General features: G+C 40.9%; 3 protein-coding genes across 5 annotated transcripts; all 3 read left to right on the plus strand.

Annotated features, from left to right (window-relative positions):
* The first annotated feature begins 7,380 nt into the window (after positions 1-7,380).
* Positions 7,381-14,236, plus strand: LOC133926829 (CMP-sialic acid transporter 1). Of its 3 annotated transcripts, none has more exons than XR_009911188.1 (9): positions 7,381-7,578; positions 8,092-8,175; positions 8,323-8,537; positions 9,267-9,345; positions 9,835-10,004; positions 10,216-10,402; positions 11,156-11,233; positions 11,335-11,608; positions 13,992-14,236. XR_009911188.1 is itself a non-coding variant. In XM_062372955.1 (8 exons), exons 1-8 carry the CDS (start codon positions 7,528-7,530, stop codon positions 11,437-11,439), a joined length of 969 nt encoding a protein of 322 aa, XP_062228939.1. In that variant the 5' UTR covers positions 7,381-7,527; the 3' UTR covers positions 11,440-11,791. The 3 variants fall into 3 exon arrangements, 1 of the variants encoding a protein (XP_062228939.1); XR_009911187.1 differs by lacking the exon at positions 13,992-14,236 and adding an exon at positions 12,383-13,156; XM_062372955.1 differs by lacking the exon at positions 13,992-14,236 and having other exon boundaries at positions 11,335-11,791.
* A 536-nt stretch (positions 14,237-14,772) lies between these two features.
* Positions 14,773-15,504, plus strand: LOC133926830 (uncharacterized). Its single transcript, XM_062372956.1, has one exon. It carries the CDS (start codon positions 14,900-14,902, stop codon positions 15,203-15,205), a length of 306 nt encoding a protein of 101 aa, XP_062228940.1. The 5' UTR covers positions 14,773-14,899; the 3' UTR covers positions 15,206-15,504.
* A 3,510-nt stretch (positions 15,505-19,014) lies between these two features.
* LOC133926831 (uncharacterized) lies at positions 19,015-19,774 on the plus strand. The gene has a single exon (XM_062372958.1). The coding sequence runs from the start codon at positions 19,161-19,163 to the stop codon at positions 19,458-19,460; it is 300 nt and encodes a 99-aa protein (XP_062228942.1). The 5' UTR covers positions 19,015-19,160; the 3' UTR covers positions 19,461-19,774.
* Positions 19,775-19,907: the final 133 nt, after the last annotated feature.

Consider the following 19,907-nt stretch of genomic DNA (forward strand, 5'->3'; position numbering starts at 1 on the left):
ATCTGTGTACTTTCGACGGCGGTAGTGGCGGCGGCTAGGGTTCCATAGGAGCGGGTGGGGGAGGCATTGGGTGCAGCTAGGCGGGGGGCATCGGGGGTGGGGTAAAAAGGGAATGAAAGTAGCAGGTAAATTCAATGAAAATGCGATGGGTACTTTTAGTCTTTGGCACTTCACAATTTGGAACGATCTGGTGGGAGATGGATTGATACAATCTGATTCTATCTTCTGTCTATTTGTTTTAGCTTTGGATTATAAAAGTCAGAATCCGCAATCCGAAGTTGAAACAAACAAAGCCTTAGAGAGAGGTGAAACATTTTCTTTCCTGTGAACAATAGAGGTGAAATTTTAAACATTGGCTGTGGCTTGGCTCTCCTGTGAATAGAATCGTGATGAAAAGGATAAAGAAAGGAGAACAGGTCAGGCTAACAGAAGAAACTCAGAACTGCACTCCACATAGAGGCAGTCAGTCAGACAGCAGGCAGAGTGCTATTAAGGGCACAATGGATTGGATTGGTCAGCTCAATTTCAAGCCTAATGAGTGGATTAACGAGTCACTTGGAAGCAGTAAAAACAAGAAAACTCCATGGTTTCTAGCGGAAAAGGTATGCCATTAGACAGGAGTTTTAAAGGCTCATCCAGTAGTTCATTTGGTCTAGCTTCAGAAAACGAAATGCGGCCAGTGTCTGGTGTAATTCCAAAATTTGTTAAAAATACCCCTCTTAAGCATCTCCAACCTGCTTTGCAACATGCTCTCTATAGCCAAATATGACGATACAAGAGAAAAAAACTGGATCCAATTAGCTCGGTATCACGTTCACCAAAAATTAGGGTTCGCCATCACCTCCCCTTCGCTGGCCACATCCAAGGAGGAGGATAGGCTCGCCATCGACAACTGCTCCCCCTCCCCCACTCCCCGTGAAATCTCCATTCGCACCATCTAAGTTGCAAATGCCCTCGGAGCAGTTATGTGGCACCGAGCGCGGTGGCCGCGGATGCCGTGAGGAGGGCGAGGTGGTGGTTGTCGCCACGGAGCAGGAGGAGCAAGAGCAGGAAGGCGAGCGAGAGCAACAATGACAGCATCCGGCTCTGGGTCCTCGACCACCACCACCTGGAACGAGGAGCAGTTCCGTATCATAGAAGAACACAACAGCGATGACGACATTTGCGTCAACTTGCCCCCGTCAGCTACCACTCCCGCGCCATGGCTATGGCTTCCTCTTTCCAAGTAGGTATTGAGAGACCAGTGGGTCTCCTCTTCGCTCCTATTCTAGTCGCATGTCCATGTGTGTCAGCTACCTGTTTGTTGTATTGCCTGAGCTAAATAAAAAACACATGAGGATAGATTTACCTCTTGGATATAGGATTAGCAACATGTTAGTAGTTTTGCGTGCTTATTTATTCAGGATGACGAGTGAAGCTCGATTAGTAGTTTCGCATGCTTATTTATCCACGATGACGGGTGAAGCTCAAATCGAGCTTCACTCCTCAGCCTTGCTGAGGCTACGCATTTGCATGAGTGAATATAGGAAGGAACAGTAGATACATGCAGCCAAAGACATTTTTTCTTAATATTATATGCATTCGCTCATGTAGGCTGAGGCTCATTCAGGGAACCAAACAGACCCCAAAGCTCCATTGCTCGTGGAAGACAAACACCGGGACGACGAGGGGCATTCTAGGTGTGATTGGTTGCTTGCATGGGTTGTACATGCAAACTGAGGGAAAGTAGGCTGAGGAGAGTCATATTTATTGAAAAGAAAAATGTTTGGTTAGTTATATCTATTTGGACATGCTGAGCTGAGTTTATGTTTGTTTAACCAAATCTAAGGTCTTATAAGTAGATGCAAGAGTTGAGACTGTGATTGATTACTTGCATAAAAATAATTTTATGACACTGACAAATAAGCTTGTCTGCACAATCGGATGCAGGAGCCTACATCCATCGGATCAGACTCCCTCCCAAATAAGACTGATAACGTACATTTACATCTACTCAGACCAGTAAAAACAGACAACTAAATACACTTCCCTATAAGTATCTTCCGAATCCCTCCCTACAGACAAACAATCACTCCCTCTGCTGCTCATGCTCCTAACCTCTAGCTGCACTGCTGTAAACACTGTTGCTCCGGCTGGCCCCTGCTGTTGTGCCGCTTTCAAGTTGCTTAATTTTTTGTGCTTCTACAAGCTCCAACGTTTCTGTCGCAACTGTCCCAATCCTACCCCGGCTGCTATACCAGCATTGCCTCACGCGCTACCTGACACTGCACGCACCCATTGCTCGGCCACGTGACCCACCCCTGCACGCACACCATCCAGGAATTCCTAGAATTTTCACCAGGCTAAAGCGTCGTACATCACATCAACCATCACTCTATCAGCACCGACCGGATACATATTCTCAAAACAAAAACAAGGTAATACATCTGTCTTAGAGCATGTCCAGCGAGATAGTCATCCTTGGACCAGTTGCCTGGGCACTTGAGCTACATGTGAATTGGCTGTCATTGCTTGCAAAATTTTCTGGTCAAGCAGACCTCAAATCCATGGCATTATTTGGTTGAAGCCCTAGAATGGTGCCTGAGTTGATAGAGCTACAAGCAATGTTTGGTTCATGAGTTGCTTGGGGTTGCACTCACCATTGGTTAGAGGCGTGGTGAGATTACCTCTAGATGAAAATTTTCAGATGCAACAAGTATTTGGTTGATACTTGAAGCATTTTACAAGTATGAAGAATAACAAAAGAGAGTATTCAAACGCATATATTTGTATGGTAACTACTCTTACAATGTATGTGCTCGTCTGGATTCCGGTTACCATGCGTGCGGTGGAATGCTAACTGTGTTACACTGGGCCAGCATCTTCGGACCGGTCCGTTATGTGGCCGTTTGGAACAGACCGGTTTGAAGATGCTGGCCTAGTGTAATCGCGGTTATCATCCCACCGCAGGTATGGTAACCAGAGTTCATGCGGGCATAAACGATGTAAGAGCAGTTACCACACAAATATATGAATTGTAAATTTCTTTACCACCTGTCCACATGCATTTTGTTGATATAATATTTAATTGTTTTCTTTTCTGCTTTCTACACTAGTAGGAATAGAGTGTTCTTATTTCATAAAATGGAACACAAATTGGTTCCCTACTAACTAAACAAGCTAAAAAATTGATTAAATTAGTGCAAAATTGACATTTAATTTTTGTTGAATTTGCTAGGGAATATCACTATGTTAGCCTTTTGACTGATGGAGATAATGGAAATGCTTGGGATGAAGATTTAGATTGACCTGTAGTTGAGGAGCAAGAAGCACCAATTCAAACACCTTCTCCATCCATGAGACCAAACAACAAAAGATAAAAAAAAAATTGCAAGGAGGAAGATAAATTGTTGGCATCGACATGGCTAAATATAAGTATGGATATAGCTCAAGGGACTCAACAATCTCGTTCTATTTATTGTAAGAGAATTCATTTTTACTTCCACGAGCATAAAAACTTCAAGTCAAATCATAATTCAACTTCCCTCTAGAATCATTGGTCCGATATTTAAAAAGTATTAACAAGTTTGCTTCTTGTGTTAATGAGATTGAACAGAGAAGGCAAAACGAGGTTATAGAGAGAGACAAGGTTAGTTAATATGTTGCCTCTTTCAATTACTTCTAAACTCCACATGTTATGTGCAAGTGTAATAATACATATTCAATATTTACTTGTTCAGATTGTTGAAGCATGTACTATGTACAAGGAAAAAAATAATGGCAAAGCATTCCAGGAAGAGCAAGAATGATGTGGCAGAGGCAGACCCGATGGCTATGCATATATAGAAAAGAAATATAGCCGTTGCAAAAAACCAGCACTTGAAATATAGCCATTACACGAAACAACCGTCGCAAAAAAAAGCCTTTAGAAAAAAACTAGCCGTTGAAATATAGCGGTTGCAAAAAAATAGCCGTTCGAAAAAAACTAGTCGTTACAAATAAAGTATAGGTAAATGGGATATGGAAAATGCGATTTGATTAGTCTGCTGGAATGTACAGAAATATGAAGAGTGAATCTTTTAAAGTGGATAATCAAATAAAAATATGAAGAATAAAATTTGCCTAATATGCTAAAAATGCTTGTAATTCTTTTGCTTTGTACAAGGTGAAACAACCAATTATGTACAAGGTGAAGATTCAATTGTGTAACAATGTCGCCAGCAGTCGGTACAAGTTGCTGATTGTAGAGGAACTTTTGCTTCCTCTTCTCTCTGTGAAGGAATGCTTGGTTGCAGCACTTGCTGGTTCACATGGATCGTAGCGTAGAGAAAGGAAACCAGACCGAGATGGACACCTGCACCGCACAGAAAAGCAACAGAGGCACACAGAGCCTCTGCGATCTTTTTTTTGAGAAGGGAGCCTCTGTGATCTTGGGAACGATGTCCAGTGATGCGAACGTCGCAACGGACCCGATCACAACCAAATCCGTTCTACCGACGGGACAACGGTTGCTTCGTACATGAGCTGCTTGAATGTGAATGATGGCCGCCACAAATCATCACTGTCACACCTGTACCTGACTGACTAACTCTAACAGATTTTATATTTTTTTTGGAACTAATGCTTTTGTTTTATTTAACCTGTTCGCGTGCAGAGGTGCAAGAACATTCGCTGGATAGACGGACAAAAAGGACCTGTGATAGTTCTGATTGGAGTGTGATGTGTGGATGTATATCCAGATTATTTAAGTTTGAATCTTTTTTATGAATTTGAGTATTTATTTTTCTTAAAAAATACTTGTATATATCATGAAAGTCTTATGTTTTATTGGTGTAGAGACTGAGAGTTGTATTTACATTATTAAAAAAGTGAAAGCCCTGAACGATGTCATAATTCTATGTGTGCCCTCTGGATATCTAACCATCAAGGCTAACTGGGTATATATGTACTAGTTGATATAAATACTAATTAAGGTCGCTACAAGCTAGTTGTATTCTTGAAAAATGATAGCTGCTATTTGGTGTTACCTCAATTTGAGACTAGTTTTAAGCAAAAGGTAGATGCTTTTCTACCTTATAGTTTCATTGATAATCGCAATGCGATAAGAAGCAGTTACGGGTATAATTACAAGACGAGAAAAACAAAATGGTTGCAAGGGTACAGATCAGCAAAGGACAAACGAGCAGAAGGGAAAAAACATGAAAGAAAACAGGCGTGCAAGTCCCAGCTCTGAAGGAGATCCTCAACTGAACTTTTGTGTCCAGGTTTCCAACGCGCTCGTCTTTGATTTTCAGTAGGATTGTTGCACCAGAGCAGGACATTATCGTCTTTGATTTTCAGTAGGATTGTTGTCGTTGTCGTGCTACCCTCGAAGATTGCTGCGTTCCTCACGAGTCAGTTCAAAAGCATAGGCTGCAAAGCAAACTGATCATAGTTGTCAAAATTTAGGTGAAGCTAATATTGTCTCTTGGCGACAATCAAACCAAACAACCCCATTAAACTCCCGCCACATATCTAAGGTCAAGTTTTTTTAAAAAAAAAAATCCAGGTAAGGGGTATGTATACTGATCCTTGGTCCAAGTCTTCTACTGATTAGCTTTCCTGTATCATTGCAGCTGTATCTGCTTGCTGCTGACTAGCAAACGTTACAGGGTAGTAGACTAGAGGCTACCGACCACGCACATTTGAAGTTTTGAACTACTCATGTTACTGTAATGCAACAATTGACATAAAAAGAAGGGCATAAAAAGAGGAAGAGTGGAACAAAGCACAAAAGAAACGATAGGATTGTCTTTGGGCAAAAAGATTAACCGGCCAATGCATCGAACTTTAGGCGTCCGAAGAAACCCCCTGCACATCTCAACTGCAACGAACGAACGAATTCAGCAGCAGGTCTACTTTTGTAACGTGAACTTTTGTTCGAATTCGGGCAGGGCTCTCTCTCTCTCTCTTTCCTCCCATAGCGAATTTGAACAACGGCAGGTAAGGAAGGAGAGGAGGAAAGATGAGATAGCAGGCTTGTAGATCGATGAAGATGCCCTGTGAAACTTCCTCACATGAAAGGGGTCAGCAAAGGAAAAGGAAGATGATGTCTTCCCCCAGTGCAGTGCAGATCCCATGGCCATTCGCTGAATTCATTTTCGTGCATAGAGATCGATGTAGCACTGTTCTCCTTCTCTACTCTTTAGGAATGATTGTTTTATATCTCTAACTGTTTTTTAAAAATTTATCCTCTATAATACTATTATAAAATTCTCAATTTTTTCATTTTTAACAAACACCTTATTTCCCCTTTTCGAACTCACAACTAACCTTTATGAATAGTAATTGAGACAGCCTGTTTCCTCCGCAATAGCAGTAGAAGCCGGCACTGCTAGAGAAGTTTGCCGGAAGCGGCCGGTAGGCATGCCCACTGTAGTACTGGAAAAAGCAACGATACAGAGTAGGCCCACACTTTAGCTTTTAAGGAGTACTCTTTTTGAAGATTTTATTTAAATCTGATGTTTAGATTGTTTTTGGATCTGAAGTTGCCAGGCGAGCTGGAGCTGCTATCGCTGTTCACTACTAGCCTGACTGCTTGCCTAGCTAGCTGTTGCAGTGTACAAGGTGATGTGTTTTCTGTCATATTCTGTACGTCTTGGTGTGGCTCCTGAGCAAAAGGTTGAAGAATACAATACAAGCAAGGAGGTGCAGAGCAGCCTGAGTTTCTCTCTCTCTCAAATTTGTGTTGCAGTTATCTGTATTGAGCCAACATTACATAAAAACAAAACACAACAAGGAAAGTGAAAGAGTCTCATAGCTATAAATACTACTAGTAATTGGTTAGCTGCCAATCTTGTAGGTTTATGCCTTCTCTTTTCCACTTATTTTTTGAAAGAAAAAACGAAAGAAAACTTCTGATAGGCTTCAAACCATGATTGAAAAACTCATCTGGCAAGTGAGAATCCTATGCAGTGCAACAGTTGCAGTATTGAATGCGACTTTGGAGTACTAATGGCTAGGGTTCTCAAATGTTTCTGACCAATCCAGGAACAATTCTTGCATCCCGGCAGGCAAACAATCAACACTAGCTCTATCTTGGATTTAGAGTTTTAACATATATTTTTAGTTTAAAATTAAAATAAAATATTTTACTTAAACATCTCTAGTGTATTTATAGCTTTAGCTCTATAAATTTTTAAAGCTACGTATATCTAGCTCTACGAATTTGTAAGTCAGCTTACCTCGGAGGAAATTCGCATTATTTTAGAACTCAAATCATCAGGCCCAAATCTGTATAGCCACAGATTCCAGGCCCACAAGCTTGTGCAATCTCCTCTGCTAAATTCAGGCCCAATCCCTTGAACAGCAAGCCCAGCATCCGATCCTCCGCTCCCAGAAATGAACACAACTCTATCAAACCAAGGGACAAATCCACTCATGCATACCTGCTTTTCAAGCAAGAACAGGCCTCAAGAACATCATCAGTGGTGCGTGGTGCCCTGCCGCCTCCAATCTCCGTAGAGAAAGAGAGAGGGAGAGAACTGGACGGCGGCGAAGGAGACGACGATGCAGTGGTACTTGGTGGCCGCGCTCCTCACGGTCCTCACGAGCTCCCAGGCAACCCCCCTAACCCTCCCTGTTCCCCCGTTTTTCCCTTCTTTTTTTCTCTGCCGATTTGATCAAGATGGCGTCCAGATCTATATAGAAGCGGGCCTTTGTTTTGCAATTTGATTTCTGCGTACTTTTGGGGTTTTGATCATATGCAGCGGTCTCGATCTGCGGCGGTGTTCCCGAATGTAGCTTCAATAGTCTTCTCGGAGGAAAAAACGCGGTTCAGAAGAGTGTTTCTGGACTCCCTGGGATGTTCAGATTGACAACAAGATTCTCTCCCGACTCTCAATTGTCTCTCGTGGTTGTAGTTGAGAAGTTTACTTATGGTTCTGCGCTGAGAGTTGTTGTTGGGAAAATATTTATTCCCGAGTGAAGGAACATGGTCATTGCGCAATCTAGAACCCTTGGATAGGAGGCGGGATGAATTCATAGTTCAATAAGCATGGGACGTTGCACATGAGTTGTTATTTGAATTGGTTTCTTAATTCTAGTGTGTCTAATCTGCTTACTTATGTTCAGGGTATATTGACTACTCTCTCCCAGAGCAATGGCAAATATAAGTATGACTATGCCACGATTCCCTTTCTAGCAGAATTCTTCAAGGTACAGCACTGAAATGGTCTTAAATCTTATTCTATTGTACATAAGGTTTTTTGCACCATCATAGCCATTTATCCTAAATAGTGAAGACATGTACGGGACAATGATTCATCAATTTTCTGTGTTAACATTACCCTATTCTCAACGCAGTTGTCTGTATCCAGCTTCTTCCTTTGGAAGGAATGCCAGTCTTCGTCTCCACCAAGGATGACAAAGGAGTGGAGGAGTGTGCGGCTATATCTTGTTCCTTCAGTCATATACCTCATCCACAACAATGTCCAGTTTGCAACCTTGACATATGTTGATCCATCTACCTATCAGATAATGGGAAACCTGAAAATTGTCACAACTGGAATATTGTTTTGGTGTGCAATTTGTCTCTTCACTGCAATGTTCATTCTCTTAGGCTTCCTAACACCATTGGCATTGTAGAATCTGTATTTCATTTCCTTGTATGGTCTGAGTCCAGTCATTGAAGCAGTTCCAATCCAGAATTTGCTTCGTGTTAACATAACTGAGATTTGAAGTGCATTTGTGACTTTGAAAAGAGTCAGCTGATACAGAATAATTGAAGCCGTGGGCAGATGTAGTTCGTTTTTGTTCTAACCTTAACCCCTTAAGGAGTTAGCTCACCCATACTAACAATTATCATTGGAAAATATCTTTTAGTTTTACATAATGCTTGACCACTTAACTTCTCAAAAGTGCAATAACTGTGACTATTTATTATATTCACCCTGGACAACTATCTTAATTTTCAATTTTTTTGTCAGGTCATAGATTATATAAATTTTCAATCTTAATGCTTATACCTTCTCTATTTGCTTACACATCTCAAAGTGAGTTTTTTCACATAATGTGTGCACACTTTGTCGTGGTGTTTCCGGAGTTGTGCTGATTGATATATCAGTAATGTTATGTTTGTGTCTCCAAACTTAAACGTAATGGGATTTTGAATGCACTACTTCTTTTGGATTTTAGTCTGTTGCCCAATAAGTAGACTCAACATGCTAATCAAAGTTTATTTTGTGCTATCGATGCTTTATGCTTCTTACCCTTGATTGATAGTGCTCTTACTCTTCAAATTCTACTAGGCTTGTACTAAAAAGGAAGCTGTCAAATCTCCAATGGATGGCAATCGTCTTACTGGCTATTGGTACAACTACTAGCCAGGTTGGTTAATACTATGAAATATCCCTGTTTTTTGTTTTCGTTGCATGGTTTATGTTTTACACAAAATGTATTTGAGTATACTTCTTTAAGTTGTGATTCACTCTGATGGTTGTAAATTTTTGTGAGCGTGTAATCAGGGAACATCTGACAGTCCTTTTTTTTGTGCATGTTATACTGTTATCTACTCGCAATATATAATTATGTATGCTTCAAGTTTTTCTATTATTTTTGCACTTATGTTTAAATTAATCTATAATTTCTCCATATATACGGAAGTCTAATTTCAGAACCATACCAAAATCACAAGCTATCAAACAGTTGCTGGATAAATCAGAAGCACACCAAACAGCACAAATCGATTTGTCTTTCTGTTCTTTTGAGATTTTCGTTAGAATTTTCAGTATATATCTTAACTGTAATATATATCTTAGGTGTAGTTGTGTTAAGTAACTAATTTTGGACCAATTTTAAACTTTCCGTTTCTTACAGGTGAAAGGATGTGGAGATGCACCGTGTGATTCTCTTTTCTCAGCACCATTTCAGGGTTACATGCTCGGGATACTTTCGGCTTGTCTTTCAGCACTAGCTGGTGTCTACACAGAGTACTTGATGAAGAAGAACAATGATAGTTTGTACTGGCAAAATGTACAGTTATATACGTAGGTATCTATATCTAACACTGGTTCATTATCAGTAATTGCACAGGCTCAAAACCCCATTATGTGTGTTTCCTGACGGTCAATGTTGCTTGCAATGAAACATTCTTAAGGCTATCAAACCGTCATACCAAGTGCACATGTTTTTGACTATCTCCAGTGTACATGAACAACATGACAAACATTATTTCATATTCATCTTAAATGCTGTCAGGTTTGGAGTTATATTCAACATGGGATGGCTAATTTATGGTGACTTTAAAGCTGGATTTGAGTTGGGTCCGTGGTGGCAACGCCTCTTGAATGGCTATTCTATCAGAACATGGATGGTTGTCTTCAATTTAGGGTCTACTGGTCTACTAGTATCATGGTTGATGAAGTATTCAGACAATATAGTAAAGGTGAGATCGCTCATGCTCTATTTGCCATTGAGTTGTATTATGATAGTCTCGTTTGGTGAAACCGCTTTTACAGATTTTGTGTTTGGCAATCTGCTTCTTTATCCCTATGTAAGTAGCAAACAGCAATATTATCCTGTTTCAAAATACAGATCAATTATGACAGAATAACAGTTGGATAATAGAATTTTTCTTAGCCTTAATTCTATTTCCGGAACAAATTATGTGATTATTCATTGTCAGCTTAAAAATAAGCGCAGCACAAGAATCGCAAACTGACCCTTATAGTCTTTGCAGTGCCGCTAAAAAGTTTGATTTTATGTCTTTCCCTAATGCCTGTACAGTCAAACTGTATATTTTTTTCCTTTGTGTCAATTGGTTGTGCTCGTATTTGTTGACAGAAAAACTGGTTTACCTGACTGCTCCAGCTGTTTTATAGCATGCTTTAGATGTGCTGTGCACCTATGTGTAAGAGAAACATGGAAATTGAGCAATCAATATCCTGTGTCCGAAAGCAGGATTTGTTTACCATTTCATAGTACAGAATACATGATTTGTTTTTCTCTACTGAAGTGGCTCTTCCTGAACTTATTTGTGAGTTGATTTGGTAAGTTTTGCTTCCATAGCTTGTTCAGGAACTCATTTGACCTGGTTAATAGCACGGTTATTGAAGGTTATGTGCTCTTTTTAATTTTGTGCATCCTTTTTCATGCGTTTGAAGTAGAAAGCTTCTGTCATGAAACTCTGTTTTAACAGGTGTACTCAACTTCAATGGCTATGCTTTTGACGATGGTTTTATCTATATATCTTTTCAGTGTGAAAGCTACAATCCAGGTGCTTTACCTATGCTGTATTGTAGTTCTGCTGTTTTATTGGGTTCTTGTAGTTAACTAGTTATTTATTTGTGCTAACACATGCTTTAACCCTTTATGCAGCTTTTCTTAGGCATTATCATCTGCATAATTTCCCTGCAGATGTATTTTATGCCTGTGCACATGCTTGTTGAATTGCCACAAACATTGCCAGTTACATCAAAGTAAGTTCATGTCACTGTTAGCTAACCTATTGAGGGTAGGGCACTGTTGCCTGAAGAAGCAAGTTGACTAGCTGTAGCTCAGCTCTATTTGAGTCATCCATTTGAAGTTTGAGCCTGCAATCTCAACAGCTATGGTTAGTTTCATGCTGCAGAAAAGGTGAATAAACTGTGAGGTGAGCATGTAATGCCAAAAGGTTAACTCCTATGAGCTCTCCTAATTTATTCATGTAAACCATACAAATATTCTTCAGCTAGTGCAAAATGGTTCAATCACCTTGTATCCAAAAATTTGACAATCACATGACGGAATAGGTACAAAACTGGATAATGAAATGAGTTATTGCATCTTTGCAAAATGTGTGCTATTTTTTTCTCTGTTTCAGCGTTCATACTTTTGAATATGTTATCATGTAGTCATCTCTTCAGGAAAGATTCAAACTGGACTAAGTGCCCATTGACGACATCTTCATACATGACTTTCGAGATTGATATACAGTTTAAAATTAGTATTTACTTCAAATCAAATAATGTGGTTGGCATCTGTTGTGGATGTGCATCTGTTATACTGTCAGATAATATGTTCTACCAGAAAATGTATCTAGCACTCATCACCACTCTTATTTTTGTCATCAACAATTAGGCACATGTCTCTTTAACCTTAACAGAAGGCACATCACTTTCTGATTCATTCAATTTACAAAAGTCACAGCATTAATGTTTGCTATGGCATTTTCCGAAGTCACGTGATTGGAGTGGCATATACCCAGTTGTCCTTTTTAAATTGTCTCACTTCTGTAGTTATCTATGAATCAGTTATGTTTTATTTATGCTCGGCTCTATAGCCCACCCCTTGATCTGCATCACATGCATTGTAATATTAACATGCCATGATGTGCAAATAAAATTTCCCTCTGTAAAATGGTGACCTGCTGCAATGATTTACGTAGAACTTGATGGAAATGTATCGCGGGAGTGGATTCCGTGTGGTGGTTGAGATTCAGTTTGGAAGCAAGGAGCTGGCATGGTACTTGTTGAAATATCTCGAGCAAGTGCCAGATGGTTTTTTATGTTCATCGAAAAACAATATAAGTTGGTATAGCTGTACTTGAAAATTGTTGCTAGATTTATTGGTGGCACCCTGCTTTTGCTAGTTATAGTCCATCCCAGAGTCCCTTGAATAATGTGACTGCTCCAAAAGTCAGTTATTGCATATTAGCCTGTATAACTAAGTATAGCTTGTTTCATTGGCATAGCAGTGCTTACTTGGGTACTGGGTCATGTGTACTAAATTCTCTGCCTGGGAGCTTAGTACTCTATGACCACCTATGAAAACATGGGCACTGTTAGCCTAACCACCAGGATGTGTATGGAAATAAGGCAAGTATGAAGTTCCCTGGACCAAATCAGAGGCATTATACTGCAGGATACCTCTGTTGTAGGTCTGAGTATACACTGCTAATTCAGTTCACTTTTGATTTTTGATTTGGTGCAAGAAGCTCTAGGCTAGAAACTATTTGCTAGTCCTGTGCTCTTGAGCTTATCATTTTTCCATGGCATGCTGAATCTCTTTGATTGGCAGCATTGAATTATTAGCCTCCAGGTGACCTGGATCTAGTCTACTTTCTAGGGTTCTGGACGCTCGACATGTGAACAATGATCCTTGCTTAAATCTTGCTAGGATGAGTCAAGGGATGATTTTGCTGCCCAGATACACAAATATTATGTTAGTTTCCAAATTAGACAGTTTCATTCTCCCTGGTTTTACCCATGACAAAGTTCTTACTTAATTTCACGAGTGAAGAGGGAATGCAAAACTGTCAAATGAAGTCTTCTTCAAAAGTTGGAAATCCAGTTCCTTTTACTGCTTACTCAGTTGATCTGTAATTATGTGAGGATTGATTCCATCTTTTCTGAGCTCAGTACCACTACTGTTTGGTTCCCTTGGAAGTGATTTTCATGGTAAATGCCACTGGAGAAGGGATTTAGGTATTTCAACCAAATATATTTCCCTAGTAATTTCTTGATGTGCAAGCAGTTATCAAGATTTATTTCATGTTCTCCGCATTCCATAAACGAGAATTTCCATTTGGAGTTGATTGGAGCAAAAAAGGTAGGCAATCTAGCTAGCTTGTAAAGTCAGCATTGCCCTGTGATTCCCTTTTGCGTCCACTTTGGTTTTTAGTGAAGCATCCAAAGTTAACAGCAGATGAAGACACTAACTGATTTCTACGAAGGAAAGCAATAACCATCAATCGCCACCGATTGATGACTTTAGACGAATCTGGTAACCAGACCTTTCCTTGTTCACCGGTTTCTGCTCATCTTGCCCTCGTTGCCTTCCTGAGAAGAGGAAGAAGGCAAAGCAAAAAACTGACCATGTGCATCCATCCCATGTTCTGAATGGCACTAAGTGAAAGGGATCTTTTGTTGTTTTTTTTTCTCTGTGCATATCTGTCATTCTTCCTGTTTTCCCCCCTCAGAAGAACCGCCTACGATCGTTTGCCGTAGGAATTGAGAATGTTTTTTATAATGTTCGTTGAATGGTTGTTTCACCAGGTAAGCAAATTGAAAGCAAACTGAAAGAAGGAAGATGAGACGATGAGGCAAACTGCCTAAACTGGGCTGCCGTTTCTGCTGCACAAAGATGCCCCTGGTTTGTCGTCGCCCGTAGTATCGTCACCTTGCCGGCAAAAACTGAGTGCCCAGCAGCAAGTCACATCCTTGCAACAGAAATGCTTGCACCAGAAGCTTGTCTGCAATGCACGCCAAACTCATGCATATGCTCATCCCAACTACATTCCCAGAATCCCTCTCTGAAGTGCATTTTACAAAAATGGATATAATCGAATCGGGTAACCTAGTAAATTGTTGATGGATGGATCAGCAATTAGCGCAATCAACATAGGGTCTCTTAAATGCGAGTCCCTCGGTGCCAATTTTCTTCCTTTTTTTTGACGAATATGTGCGAAGCAGAGTTGGACAAAAAACCTTTGGTGGACTTGCAATGAGTTTCTTACTCGAGGAACTACATGGTCTCAGCATGATCTCAACGATTAAACACTAAAACTGCCTAATAGAAGAGTCTTCTATAAACTTCACATTAATATAATCAAATCGGGCAACCTAGTAAATTGTTGATGGATGGATCGGCGATTAGCGCAATCAAATGCGAGTCCCTTGGTGCCAATTTTCTTCCTTATTTTTTCTTTTGATGAATACGTGCGAAGCAGGGTTGAAAAAAAAACCCTTCAATTTTAGTGGACAAACACTAAAACTGCCTAATAGAAGAGTCTTCTATAAACTTCACATTACAGTGACCCCAGCACTCTCAGCAAATTTCCTCTCCCCTCCCCCTCTATAAAAGTCCCCTCTACACCTGACCAACCCCTTTGCAAGAGCAGCATCACGAGCAGCTTGCATAGTGTTTCAGAGCAGCTTCGCGGCAGCAGCAACACAAGCACCACATGAGATCCTTGGGCCCAACCATGAGGGTCTGCATGGCCAAGGCCAACGGCGTTGGCGGCCAGCAGCAGCAGCAGCAGGTGCCGCCGGAGAGGAAGGAGAGCAGCATCGGCAGGTGCGGCGTGTTCGGCGGCTGCGGCTTCCGGATGCCGCTGCACTACCCGCGGTACAAGAAGGCGGACTACGAGACGATGCCGGAGTGGCGCGTGGACTGCCTCCTCCGGGAGTACGGCCTCCCCGTCGACGGCGACCTCGACAGCAAGCGGAGGTTCGCCATGGGCGCCTTCCTCTGGCCGGGACAGTACTGAAGCTCTCCGGCCATCACCTTAACTAAATATTCAGAGGCTGAGCTGCATCCGCATGCAGTCCCAGGAAAATATAGCATGCTAATTGTCATTAGGATACAAACACTATACACACACACTAAGAGTTCGTATTAATTTATCATCTGCTTGGAATGGACATATATACATATATAGGAGAAAGCATGTTTCTTGCGGTACACTAACACTATATATATAGCTATGGAAGGAGGAGTTGTTCTCAGAGATCAGGTGTCATGTTTTTTTGTTTGTTTTTTGAAAGAAGAGATCAGGTGTTATGTGCTCGTTTTTCTGTTCAAAACTCTGGCTATGCTTCAGGCATGAACTATATCTCTGTTTGTAAAAGTTTTTTCCTGTTTACTCTGATCAGCTTCAACGCTGTTACAATTGGTTACCGGTAGTGCTGAACATGCAATTGGATTGGGAGAACAGGAGCAGGGTTCCAACTTCCAACGCCTCAGATTGGAACTATTCTGACGGCCAATTCACCTTCCAGGAACTTGTGGTGGCATGATTTGGGTTCCAACTTCCAACGCCTCAGACTGGAACATTCTGACGGCTAATTCACCTTCCAGGAACTTGTGGTGGCAGGACATGCAAGATTCAAAGTCTGTTTGGTAGAGCTCTTCTTAATTTAAATTCTCTACGGATGGTGATTCTCAAGGGAAGTGATTATGTAGCTGAAAATGATTATCTAGAATAAATTATATGGAGGAAGTGATTCTGTGTAGAAAGTGAATTAGAGAAAGTTATTTTTTTCAGCTCTCCAACTTTTAGTTTATTTAAGAGAACCACTTTCACGAATTTCACTCAGAAAGCTAAAAGCTGCTATTTGACAGAGCTCCGTTTGATTTTAATTGAGAAACTGCTATGAGAGCTTAGCAAACATGCCCTCAGGCAGTCATGCATGGGCTTCTGGGCCACTAGTTTCCTGAGGAGCAGCTGAACATTTGGAAGTCTCTATTAAGCATCAGGAAGGCGACACGCAAATCGATCTTGTTGGTGCATTAGAGTGATTTCGTAACTGAAGCGGCCATAGCAGGATTTGCAGTTACTCTAGTTGGATCGAGAAGGACGTAGCAGATATTCTGTAGTATTTCTGCAGATTCCGTCGAGGAACACCGTGTGAACGATCTGGTCCGTTGGATTAGATCAGGCGTGACTGCGAAATTTCCAACTTAAAAAATTGGTGCTCCATTTTTCTTTCGTGTTGTTTTTTTGACACATTATATTCCTTCATGTTGTTTCCACTTCAGATTGAAAAGGGACTTAAACCATTTCAAAATGATGTGTGGCTCCCCAGCCTACATAATTGTTACTCCATCTGTTTCTCTTTATAAGATACACACACTACAAGATTCAAACATAATAAGCTTTGACCAAGAGTTAATCTTACGATGTACTCCTTGCATTCAAACTCACAAGGCCAGCACACATTTCAAGATTCAAACTTCATAAACTTTGATCAACAATTTGGCTAACTATATATATACATATATATGGGTTTAGTGTTACGATGTGATACCATTAGATTTATATTTTTCATGTACATTCTTATGCTCATGATTTTTTAGCTAGTAAGATATAAGAGAAATTTGTGGTCAATGATTAATACAGAAGACCGTGCTAAGTTAAATTGTGCCTTGTAAAAATGAACAAAGAGAGTATATATCTTATGATATAGAAATGTTACCATTGTATACATATTCGAAAGCATTTTCTTATGATTATGATTTTGTTGTTATGCACAACATACTATATATACGAGAAATTAAGAGCCAAAGTTTAGTTTAGCAGACAACACGAATCCAAAAACCTTATATTTTGAAACGCCAAAAGTATTTATTAGGCAAGAATAAAAACTTTTGCTTCTCATAAAACCAAATTGAAGTAAGCCTCACAGCTTTGGCCTTCATAGTTCTCAAGAGGTAACCTCCTATGTAGAGAGCAGCTATCCATCACTATTCTTGGCAACTTGACATAAATGTTTTATGAGTAACGTGTAATGTAATAATAGCTTTAGCCTTCTCTACAGCTAACTATCTTGTCATCTATCGACTTCCCTTCTCAAGACGGTGTGCGTCGCTATTTACCATTCACTCTACCTCTTTAAAACGGTAAGGAGTTGCTACAAGTATAACCTGCTTTATAATGTAAAGATATTTGTATTCCCTATGGTATTGCTTTTGCCTAGCTAGTTTCCTTATCCGTCGATAACAACTTAATTCAGGGGGTTAAGTGAGCCTGTTATTCCAAACATACGTTGAGCAAGGGCTCAGTGGGGGTGCAGAGATGGCAACGGGTCCGCCTATTACCCGTTACCCGTCGTGTAATTATTTTATTAGGAGTCGAGTATGAGGTATTTTTCTTACCCGTGGGTTTGTTAATGGGTAAAACCATCACCCATTATGTAGAATGGGTTCGGATTTGTTCTCACGGTACCCGTACTGTTTAACTATGGATCCCTGACCTCCCTGTAGATCTAGCCCATATGTGGCGGCCCAACTAGCCCAAGCAGTAGGCAGCCGAGGATGGTGAAGGACAGCGTCGCTCAATTGCCGCCGTCGCCTTACCATCCCGAATCCATACTGGTTGACTGCTCGAGTGCTACGGCCGCTTTACCCCTAGCCTTCACCACATGCCACACACGAGTAGTACAGGTGTGGGTAACCTACTACCGACATGGGCATATGTACAGAAAAATATTGTACCCGTAGTTCGACATAGGTATTGTAATGGGTGTGTTTTTTTACATGGGTATGGTACGGGGTGGCACTACCCTTCAGATCTAGACCCATACCATCCCTAGCTAGTGGGGTAGGGGTGGTTGTGTGTGTTGTGGCGAGCTGCCGAACTCAATGCGAACACACTTGTTGTGGCTAGCAAGCAGAACAGAGAAGATTTTGTGCTGAACGTTTGCAGCAGTTTTTCTGTTTTTTTACTTCTATTTATGCTATGCAAAAGCAGATAAACGTGGGCTAACAACATGCACTATTCCTACACCATGCCGAGCTTCAGCTGCATCGTGCCTGCCGTGCATGTCATAGCCTAAACAAACGGAAGACTTGGCCTGACGTGAACATGCACGCCTGAGGCCACTAACAGAAACATGCTTACATGCAAAATGTGTGACAGGATTGTAACTAACAGTGTGTCTGAATGATAATATGATATCCTTGTATTAATTCCACTCTAGACAAACTGTCACACATTATTCAAATTAGTGTAAATCTCTAGCCTTAACGCAGACCTACCTGAAATTTTGATAGTAGAAAGTAGGCAAAATCGCATAACTAACCCAACAAATATCATGTAAATCAGATATCTTGATCAAAAGATATGAAACCCGAAAGCATATTGTGGCAGATGGTGAGCAAAATGAATATCTAAATAACTAGCATATAAGCATATGAATCCCGAAAGAATTACGTTAAGTCAAATATCTAAGTAGGAGCAAATTAAATGAAATATACTTACGTATGCCGTATTGATCAATCTATAACAAGCACATAGCAAAATATCCAAATATCTGGCATAGTTACATATAATATCTAGCATCTAACGAGTCGAAACCGTTCAATCATTGAATTAAGGATTAATTTAGTTTTTCCAAATCCTTTTAAAAAATGATAAGCGCAGGTTCTTAATTGCAATATTGCAAGAGCTAATCAACATGCATGCCAACTTGCAAGCGAAGAACCCCTAACCTTCTCTCAGCCACTAGCTTCACTATAAGATTCTAGCATCGACCACGTCATTCCTTCCTTCTCCTATAAAAAGCCCCAACAAACTTGAATCCTTCTGCAGAACGTACTTGAATCCTTCTGCAATCACAATCACAATCACAATCTCTCTCTCTCTCTCTCTCTCTCTCTCACACACACACACACACACACACACACACACACACACACACACACACACACACACACACACAAGGATGGGTTCCCTGGGCCCAACTACCGTGAGTAGCATGAGCATGGCGAAGGCAGCCACCGTCGGCATGAAGAACGGTGTGGTTGCTGTCGCCGATCAGCAGCAAGCAGACCACAAGAATTGCAGCAGCTATGCCTTCCAGATGCCGCTGCAATACCCGCGGTACAGGAAGGCGGACTACGAGACGATGCCGGAGTGGCGCGTCGACTGCCTGCTCCGGGAGTACGGCCTCCCCGTCGACGGCGACCTCGACAGCAAGAGAAAGTTCGCCATGGGCGCCTTCCTCTGGCCCGACCAGTACTGAAGAAATTAAACTCCATCACCTCGCTGAATCACCACCTGAGTTCGACAGGAGATCAAGCAATTGCAGTAACCGGAGCTTAATTATACGCAGTGCTGCAGCCCGCGACCGGGGTTCTATCCCAAGCACGGGAATCATCGAAAGAAATTATGCGCAGTTCTGGTATATGTATAATTCTACTCTCATCGTTCTGGCATACCTATTCTGTTCTCTACAATCATCCATGTATGTAACCAGGAGCATATATGCATGCTCTTCTGTTGCATGATATATTTATGTATGGATCAATATATGAATGATTGCACTTCTTGTTTGAACACTGCTCCTGCAACACTTTTTGTCAACACAGCAGCTGAATGATCCATTTTGTTTTTCTCTCCAACATGTTAATTTCACACTCAGACGCTCGGTGCATGCATGTATGATAGATTCAGTTAAACAAACTAAACC

Source organism: Phragmites australis, chromosome 8 (genome assembly GCF_958298935.1).
Source record: "Phragmites australis chromosome 8, lpPhrAust1.1, whole genome shotgun sequence".
NCBI classification, from domain to species: Eukaryota; Viridiplantae; Streptophyta; class Magnoliopsida; order Poales; family Poaceae; genus Phragmites; species Phragmites australis.